The sequence below is a fragment of the Takifugu rubripes genome, chromosome 22 (genome assembly GCF_901000725.2).
Source record: "Takifugu rubripes chromosome 22, fTakRub1.2, whole genome shotgun sequence".
NCBI lineage: Eukaryota > Metazoa > Chordata > Actinopteri > Tetraodontiformes > Tetraodontidae > Takifugu > Takifugu rubripes.
The window spans coordinates 7,674,090-7,684,112 of record NC_042306.1 but is presented as its reverse complement, the minus strand read 5'-3'; the positions used below and the strand labels follow the sequence as shown (position 1 = coordinate 7,684,112).

The following is a 10,023-nucleotide window of genomic DNA, read 5'->3' as shown; positions in this document are numbered from 1 at the left end:
CTTCACTGCTTCTGGAGGGTTTCCCTTTTTGTCCTCTTTTACACACATCTCTTTTTCAACCTCATGTTTCTGCTTTTCATTCCTGTTTAGCTGTTTGTTCTCTGTCTTTCTTTGGTTCTGCATAAAAAATCAAGAACATTAATTAGCATCTGTACATCCAGGTCTAAATACAACTCACTTGTTACACATTTACTTATTCAGACTACTTTCAGAGTCGCCCTGGACTGCAAAATCACTGTTTTAGCACCTGTAGTGCAAAGATCTCATCTCATCTTCCTTTACCACTTTATCCCTTTCGGTGTACACCATAGGTGAAGTCAGGTCCCCCCTTCCCTGAATGAGTCGGCAATTCACCGCAGGGCAGCTTTCTGAGCAATTGTGGGTACCTTGCTCAAGAGTACCTTGCCAGTGCTGTGGAGGTGTTCTAGCACCTACTACTACTACCAGAACACCATCCATGTTTTGTCTACACTGGGACTCAAAGTGAGAAGCCTCCGTTCTCAGCCCAGTTCCCAACAGTCTGAGCTAATACATCTTATTTACCAAAGCTGAAATATATCAACATGAGGGAAGTGAAGTGATTTTTACCTGTGTTGATGGAGATTCACCAGATTTGGCATCAGGAAGGGTCCTTTTTCTGGTGTCTTTTGGCTTTTCTTGGGTCTTAGTGCCAATTTTGATGGTGGACCAAGGTTTGGAAGAACTCAGGGTAATAATTTTGCCCTCATCTGTCTTTTTATAGGTGTCAGTGTCAGTTTTGAAAGTGGCCAGAGGTTTCAAACAACTTTGAGTCCCCTTGTCGGTCTCTGCTTTTTCGACCTCCCTGCCGAAGTCTGTCCAACACAAATTATACAAGAAATTAATCTCCGTTTTGGTTTTTCAAACCACATGATACATGTATGAAGTTGTCTTAAAAGAAAAGAACATTGTACCTTTCTCCTTTGTGTTATCCTGCTTTATTTTTCTTACTTCTTTCATCGCAGAATCAGCAGGGGTCTTTGTGTTTCTGACCTAGATTGCAGTCAAAGATTAGATAGATAGAAAAATCCACACATCACTATTTAAACAAAGAGACACACTATGCTACACCAGAAGCAGATTTTTGTGCAGACTGACATTGAGCATGTGGGTGAGATCCTGCACCTTTTCCATGAGGACGGAACTTTCCTCAACTGCAGCTGCTGATTTTTTCTTCTCTGCAAGTAGTAATTTTCGATGTAAATTGTTGGCCAATTCAGCTTTTCGTTCTATCGTCTATTAAATACATAAAATAATATGTTCAGTTTCTGAAAACTTGCAAATAATTACCAAATGAGCATACCCCAGCCCTCTCCTTCGCCTCCTGGGCCACTTTTCTCTCTTTTTCTAATTCTCCTTGCAGCTTATCTCTGGTCTCCAGGTCTTTCTTGGCCAGCAGCTGTTGCATGTGTGTGATGGTCTGCTCATTCTTTTTATCTTTCATCTGTGCTTTCAGAATCATCTGGTTGTTGTCTTTTATTGTCTGCTCAGCTGCTCGCAGCTGCTTTTTGTATCTTCTGACCTGCTCCTGCATCACGTGAGTGTCTTTGGCGTATTGTGCCCTTAGCTCCTCAAACTTGTTTTCTGTAACTACTTTGTTCTGCAAACTTGCTTGAACCTGCATAATGGCAAATATGGATTTTAGGAACTCATGAAGGTTTCAAAAACAAAAGAAATACAATCAAACCGCTTACGCATATAATATTCTCCAATATACTCAGTGGTGGCTGGTGAAAAGTATTCTATGTGGGGCTGTGTCCCATGATGCTACCGGTGAGCCATGAGAGTAAAAGTCAGCTACGATGTTAATTTCACAAAATAATTACTGACTACAAATAAGGTTATACCATGGTTAAACAATGAGGTACAGTTTTTGAACTGTGTGGCGGACGGAGGAAGATAGAGCTACATGGCGAGACCTGAAATGAGGTTTAGCTGGAAGTCACCGATGGAAGCTCAGAGGAAACAAACAGGATACCGATAAAAGCTAAAAACACCAAAGACGATTACCAGACAATCAAGGAACAAAGTGGGATAAAAAGGGAGGATTAGAAGTTTTTTATACAACGGATTGGAAGTGGTATAATCAAACGGAGTTGTTTAAAACTAGATAGAGGGTCAGAGTGTTTCGTGACTTTTCTATTTTGCAAGTTCTTCGTTACCTAGGAAAACATAACTTCAGCCAATCGACAACATTCAATAAACTAACGTAACGTTAGCATTGTTTAAAAAGATCATGTTGCATTTCACAGTTTCCTACTTAAGCTGCATGTGAGGGGGTTTTGGTCTTCCTACATTTTGAATTTTCCTCCTTGTAAAGCCTCTGAATTTTACCTCTGATTGTAATCAATTATTGCATCATGATTTCTGTCTTCGGGCTGACAAAAAAAAGCCAACAGTACAAACCAGTCAATGGAGATTTTGGACCGCCTCATTTAAAAACCCCACCCACATCGTAGAGGTGGTGTAATGGAAAACTAGCCATACCACACCGTACTGTGTTGAACTGAATCGTATCGTCAATGCTGTGTAGTGGAAAAGCGCCTATTGACGGGCTGCTGACTGGACAAATTTCCTTGTCGATCGAATCAACAGTGACTACTTTCTTCTCAAAAATTATTTTGCATTCTTATTTATTTTACATATTGGGATGTTATGCACATGCTTACTTAAAATAACCCCATTACTGTTAATTGTTGAATTTGTTTTAAATCTAAAACACTAGGAGGGCCCAACCTGCCACCCTCTATTGACCAGCTGCCACTGGACATACTGATGAAAGAACATGAAAAACAGATGTAGAGGAAGAAATTTACATCTTAAAGACAAAAGCAATGATGGATGGACTCACCTGTTTCAGTGTTCGATTCTCTATCTTGACATTCTCAATCTCATTTTGAAGCTCAATGATCACATTCCTCAAATGCTTAATTTGCACTTGTTGACTTGCAAGCAGCGCCTTTATTATTGGATTTTCATTCTTAGGAATTATGCTCCTTTTGGCTGTTGTGACAGCAGTAAGAGGCTTCTGGTGCTCTGGTGGATATGGCAGGTGATTGAGTGAGTGACCTCACTTTTTCTTGAGTTAAGGAGGAGGAAATTTGAAGACATCCAGGACTTTATGTCTTTAAGACAGGTCTGAAGCTTCACTAACTTCTCCGTGTCATCTGGTTTCATGGATAAATAAAGCTGGGTGTCATCAGCATAACAATGAAAATTTATCCCATGCTGCCGAATAATGTTCCCTAAGGGAAGCATGTACAAAGTGAAAAGGATTGTTCCAAGTACAGAACCTTGAGGAACTCCATGGCTAACCCTACTGTATGAGGAGGGAACACCATGGACATGAGCAAACTGGTATCTATCGGATAAATACGATCTAAACCAGTCTAGTGCTGTCCCTTTAATCCCAATCACATGTTCCAGTCTATGTAACAGGATGCTGTGATCAACTGTATCAAAAGCAACACTGAGGTCCAGCAGAACCAGCATAGAGACCAGTCCATGATTTGAAGCTATGAGAAGATCATTACTAACTTTAAGAAGTGCTGTTTCTGTACTGTGATTAGCTCTAAAGCCTGACTGAAACATCTCAAACAGGCTGTTTCTTTGCAGGTGCTCCAGTAACTGAGTCACCACCACCTTCTCAAGAATTTTAGAGATAAAAGGAAGGTTGGATATCGGCCTGTAATTTGCTATGACATCAGGATCCAGTGATGGTTTTTTAAGCAACGGCTTAATCACTGCCACCTTGTAGGACCGGGGTACATAACCTGTCACTAAAGAACAATTGATCTGGTCCAGGATAGAGCTGCCTATCAATGGTAAAACATCCTTCAATAACTTGAGATGGGATCTAAGAGACGTGGTGGACTTGGATTTCTGAATTAGCGATGACGCCTCAGAAAAATATATCAAATCAAATCAATCTTTATTTATATAGCGTCTTATACAATCAAAATTGTTTCAAGGCGCTTTCCAGAATCCCAGGGCCTAACCCCAGACAAGCAACAGTGGCAAGGAAAAACTTCCCTTTAACAGGAAGAAACCTTGAGCAGGACCAGGCTCATGTAGGGGGACCCTCCTGCTGATGGCCGGCTGGGTAAAGAGAGAGGAGAGGAGAGGAGAGGAGAGGAGAGGAGAGGAGAGGAGAGGAGAGGAGAGGAGAGGGGAGAAGGAGAGAGGTGCTCGGTTTAAGTGCTCGTTGAAGAACCTGTATGGTCCCACAGTCAGCACATCTGGTGATGGTCCAGTTGTTGGGATGGCCTGGTTAGCTTTTTCTCTGATAGCTAAAACTTTATCAGTGAAGAAGCTCATGAAGTCTTCACCACTAAGGGAAGAAGGGATACGTGGATCTAAAACACTGTAACTCTTGGTTAATTTGGCCACAGTGCTGAAAAGAAACCTGGGGTTGTTCTTATTTTCCTCAATTAGAGAAGAGAAATAAGCTGTTCTAGCCTTACGGAGGGCCTTTTTGTAAACTAATAGACAGTCTTTCCTGGCTACATGATAGCTGTCAATTTTACAAGAATGCCACTTCCTTTTTAGTCTGCGCGCTTTCTGCTTGAGGGTCCTGATATGTGAATTATACCAGGGGGCACACCTCCTCTGATTTACTATTTTCTTTTTCAGGGGGGGAATAGAATCAAGCGTGATTCTCAGTGAGGTTGCTGCACCTTCAGCAATAGAGTCAACCTCAGCAGGGCTAAGATTATAATGATTGATCCCTGGGGAAACACACAGTGGTTGTTAGGTTCAAATGACAAAGTGGTCCTGGGATTAGCACAGGGATCGCTTCCTTAAACTTAGCTACAGTGTTGTCTGAAAGACATCTGCTATGGTAAGACTGTGCTCTGAGGATAGAAGAATCCCTCATCATAAATGTAAAAGTGATCAAAGAATTGTTACGACTTGGCTCAAAGTTGCAACAAATAGAGGGAATCAGCACACAGAAAGATCAAATCATCTAAATATTTTATTGAGAAACCCAAACCAAACTGATGAGACGGCCATGAGGTATGGTGGCAGCAGCCCAGCCAGAGAGCGAGACAAAGGAGAACCGCCCCTTTTATGCCCTCTGGCTCCTCCCAGCTTGCAGGTGAAACCAGTCTCACCCAGTCTCTGGGTAAACAAAACAAAACACATGGGCGGGCCGTCACACCCCCCCATCCCCATAAGGGACAGGTCCAGACTGGCACCACTCCTGTGCTCGGCTTAACCCAGTTCCGCTCCTCCTGACTGAGCAACGTTGACCCCTTAAAGAAACAGAGCAAGAATGACAGGTAAAAACCAAGGGATTAAGGCAAACAGAACACAAAATTTTAACTAGGCAGTGCCCTAGACAGCGCATCTGCCAGGACATTCTCTGCCCCCTTTATATGGCGGATGTCTAAGTTGTACGGCTGCAGGAAAAGACACCATCTCATGAGTCGTTGATTTGGATTCTGCAAAGAATGGAGGAATGTGAGAGGGTTGTGATCAGTGTAAACTACCAGTGGCTCCACTCCCCCCCCCTACATAGACTTCAAAATCCTGCAAGGCCCATATTAATGCTAACGCTTCCTTCTCCACAATAGAGTAGTTCAACTGATAAGAATTGAACTTTCGGGAAAAGAAGCTGACTGGGTGGTCTATCTCATCCTCACCTACCTGCAACAGTACTGCACCAGCCCCCAACTTGCTGGCATCCACCTGCAGCTTAAAAGGCTCTCCCATTGTAGGAGCGGCCAAGACAGGGGCAGAGGAAATCACAAGCTTAACCTCTTCAAAAGCTTGCTGACACAGGGGTGACCACTCAAACTTTGCCTTTTCACTAAGGAGACTAGTAAGAGGGGCAACCACAGTAGAAAAGTTCCTACAAAATGCCCGATAATAGCCTACCATGCCCAAAAAGCGCATGAGTTCTTTTTTAGTTGTTGGTGGGGAAAATTGATCAATGGCCAACACTTTGGCTCTAACTGGACGAACGTGCCCCTGACCCACCACCTTTCCTAAGTAAGTTACAGTAGCCCTGGCAACCTCACACTTAGCTAGATTTATTGTCAGATTTGCCCACACAAGACGGTCAAACAAAGCTTTGATGTGCTGTAGATGGTTTTCCCATGTGTCACTATAGATGACAACATCATCCAAGTACACCGCACAGCCATCCAAGCCGGCCACTACTGTATTCATTAATCTCTGAAAGGTAGCTGGTGCATTTCGTAACCCAAATGGCATAAGTTTATATGAATAAAGCCCTGAAGAGGTTATGAATGAAGCAACGTCCTGAGCACGCTTTGACAAGGGCACTTGCCAATAACCCTTCAAAAGGTCAAATTTACTGACAAATTTTGCCGAACCAACCTGATCTACACAATCCTCCATCCGTGGTAATGGAAAAGAGTCAGGTTTAGTGATCTTGTTCACTTTGCGAAAATCAGTACATGGTCTAAAAGTATTATCTGGTTTAACCACCAGCAAACATGGTGAAGCCCAACTTGAACTAGAGGGCACTGCAATGTCATGCTCTAACATGTACCTTACCTCTGACTCAAGCTGTTCACGTTTCTTCGGTGAAACGCGATAAAAACGTTGCCGAATAGGTTGAGCATCTCCTACATCTATGTCATGCTCAACTAAGTGAGTACGAGAGGGAGTGTCCAAAAACAAAGAAGGGAAAGAATGTATCAGTTCAATTATCTGATTCCTCCGAGACTCAGGCAAATGATCCAACAACATGTCTAACTTACTAAGAGACTCGGAGTTCCTAAGACGGCCCTGCAACATGCTATCATCAGGAACATTCACATCCTCCTTTTCACCCCCTACCAATACAGACACAGGGTCAGAATTTCCCACTGAGGCTGCCACTGCCACTGGTCTTTCCCCCAGTGTACCACTAGGCACAGACGGAAGGGCGTAATAAGGTTTCAACAGGTTTACATGGCAAAGCTGTGACTTCTTCCTACGATCAGGCGTTGCAATGATGTAATTCTGATCAGAGATCTGCCTTAAAACAGCATAAGGGCCTGAAAATTTTCCCTGAAAAGGAGAACCCACCAGAGGAAGAAGTGCCAACACCTGGTCACCGGGGCTAAAGACCCGCTTTTCTACTCTACGGTCAAATAACCCTTTCATTTTCCTCTGGGACTTTTCCAAGTTTGCTTTTGCCAATTTTCCCACTTCATACAAACGTCTTCTAAATCCATTTACATAATCTGTCAAATTTGTGGGTGGAGAAGTTTTTTTCCAATCATCATGCAGGACAGCCAACGGGCCCCGCACTGCGTGTCCAAACACCAAATCATTTGGGCTGAACCCGGTACTTTCTTGAGTAACCTCTCTTGCAGCCATCATTAACCAGGGCAACCCCTCCTCCCAATCTCGGTCAAGCTCTGAACAATAAGAGCGTAACAGAGACTTCAGGGTCTGATGAAAACGCTCAATAGCTCCTTGGCTTTGAGGATGGTATAGAGAAGACAGAGCATGTTTGACATGTAACTGTTTTAAAATTTCAGCAAACATATGTGAAGTGAAATTTGTCCCTTGATCACTTTGAATGACTTTTGGAATGCCGAATACAGAAATGAACTGGGACAATGCTTTGACAACAGATTTTGTGGTAATGTTGCGCAAAGGGTAAGCGGCAGGATAGCGTGTACTTAAGCACATCACTGTTAGCAAATACATGCTACCTGCCTTAGACTTGGGCAAAGGGCCAACACAGTCAATCAGCAGACGTTCAAAAGGCTGACTGTCTGCCTGTACCGGACACAAAGGAGATGGCTTGATGGACTGGTTTGGCTTACCTGTGATCTGACATATATGACACGTTTTAATGTAAGCTGACACATCCCTTTTTAGTCTGGGCCAGTAGAAATAACGTAGCACTTTATCATATGTTTTCCTTACCCCTAAATGTCCAGCCCCTGCATTATGAGCTGTCTGCAAAACTGCATTTCTGAATTTAATTGGAACTACCACCTGAAAAATGGGTTCGCCAACAAAATTCTCCCCCTGGGGTACCCACTTTCGCAATAACAAACCTTCTTCTAAAAAATACCCTTGAACGGTATTCTCCAACTCACCCTCTGATCGGACCTGATGAAACACTTCTTGCAAGGAGGAGTCCTCTTCCTGCTCCTGTATTAACTCACTGCGAGTGACAGACAACAAAGAGTCAAGTAATGGAAAACGTGAAAAATTTCTCAGCTTGTCTTTCCCCTCTGTTTCAGAACCAGAACGGCTCTGAGCTCGAGTGACTACCCCCACTGGGTAAACTGCTGAGTCTGTATGCTCTCCACTACAGGGCTCCACAGTATCAGACCTAGTCACCACTTCAGGGATAAGCAGTGCACCACCCTGCACATGAGTCCTGGCCAAGTCATTTCCCAAGATCACATGTATTCCTGCTATAGGCAGCTCTGAACACACCCCAAGTGAAACCTCACCCTGCACTAGATTTGAAGATAGAGATAACTTATGTAAAGGAACAGTCAAAACATTTAGACCCATCCCCCTAACCTTAACACAACTGCCAGTGTCACTGTCTGAGGAAAATGGCAGCACTGACTCCAGAATAAACGAGTCCAAAGCACCCGAATCCCTTAAAATGTTAACAGGTACCCGTTTCCCACTTCCCACCAAGGACACAAAACCTTGGGAGACATAGGAACGATACCCTGGGTCGACTGACCTAAAGTCAGACTCGTCTAACCCTGAAACCACAGGTAGGTCAGGGGTAACCACCATGGAGTTAGTATGCCGTTGCACAGCAGCTATTGCCCCAGCCTTTCCAGCAGCACGAACTGACACAGCCAAAGCCACAGGTTTTGCAGGACGGATTCCCTGGTAGAACCTGCTGTTCGACTTCAACACTGGACATTCCCTCTTCCAATGACCTTGTCCCAAACAGTAATTACAAGTTTTACCCTGGTACTGCTTCTCATGACTACCCCCCCTCTTGGGCAAATCAACTTCTAATTCCAAACTCAAACCATCCATTTGCCGAGTACTGGAAGGCATGTCTCTACGACTCCAGTTTCCCCGGATCTTGTGAGTCAAGGCATACTCATCTGCTAAAACTGCAGCCTCCGATGCACTCTTTACTTTATGCTCCGCCAGAAATGTAGCTATACGCTCTGGAAGAGTAAATTTGAACTGTTCTAACAAAAGAAGCTCACACAATTGTGGAAAGGTCTCTACTCCAGATGCAATTCGCCAACGATTAAAGAGAGTAGTTAACTCCCTAACAAACTCCACATATGTTTTATCATCTTGTTTTCTAGAAGTTCTAAATTTCTGTCGATATGCTTCTGGCACCAACTCGTAAGCCTTTAAAACTGCAATCTTCACAGAGTTATAGTTTTCACTGTCAGCCATACTTAACGCAGAAAAGGCTTCTTGAGCTTTTCCAGTCAGAACACATTGCAACAGCAATGTCTGTTCAGAGTCAGACCACTTCCTTGCCTTGGCCAGCCTTTCAAACAACAAAAAAAAAGTATCAAGGTCTTCCTCAGAAAATTTTGGAACCAGTCTCAAGTTACTTGCGACATCAAAATAAGTACTCTGTGCCGACAAGCTACCTTCAGAGGGACCAGAAAGTTTACCATCTTTGATCAGGTCAAGACGGTAACGCTCTAAACTCGCTCTAAACTCTGTTGCTCCTGCTTCAATTCAGCCTCACGTAACTGAACCTTCCACTTTAGCTTCTCAAGTTCAAAAGAGTACGCACTCTTTAGCCCGTGCCTCCTTCTCCACTGCCTGCTGATGCTGTAATACTAGCAGTTCCTCCTGCTGCTCAAAAGTTAAAGCTCCAAACCCCTCAACCTGAGAAATGACCTGTTTATGAGGTTCCAGAGACCTACCCACTACTGGAGGCATGATGTCAGAGCTCAACTCCTCTACTTGAGGCAAAACCTTCTGCAGAACCAGGTTTGCCTTTAAAGTAGACAATATGGTGTCTTTACGTGATGGCCTAGGGCACTCCACATCAAAATGCTCTGTGACTTTTAACAGCTGTTC

At 43.6% G+C, this 10,023-nt stretch overlaps 1 protein-coding gene across 1 annotated transcript; it reads right to left on the bottom strand.

Annotated features, from left to right (window-relative positions):
- Positions 1–5,101: 5,101 nt before the first annotated feature.
- Positions 5,102–9,408, bottom strand: LOC115248066 (uncharacterized). The gene is made up of 2 exons (XM_029831725.1): positions 8,088–9,408; positions 5,102–5,273 (listed from the first exon to the last, which is right to left on the bottom strand). The coding sequence occupies exons 1-2, from the start codon at positions 9,379–9,381 to the stop codon at positions 5,233–5,235; spliced, it is 1,335 nt and encodes a 444-aa protein (XP_029687585.1). The 5' UTR covers positions 9,382–9,408; the 3' UTR covers positions 5,102–5,232.
- Positions 9,409–10,023: the final 615 nt, after the last annotated feature.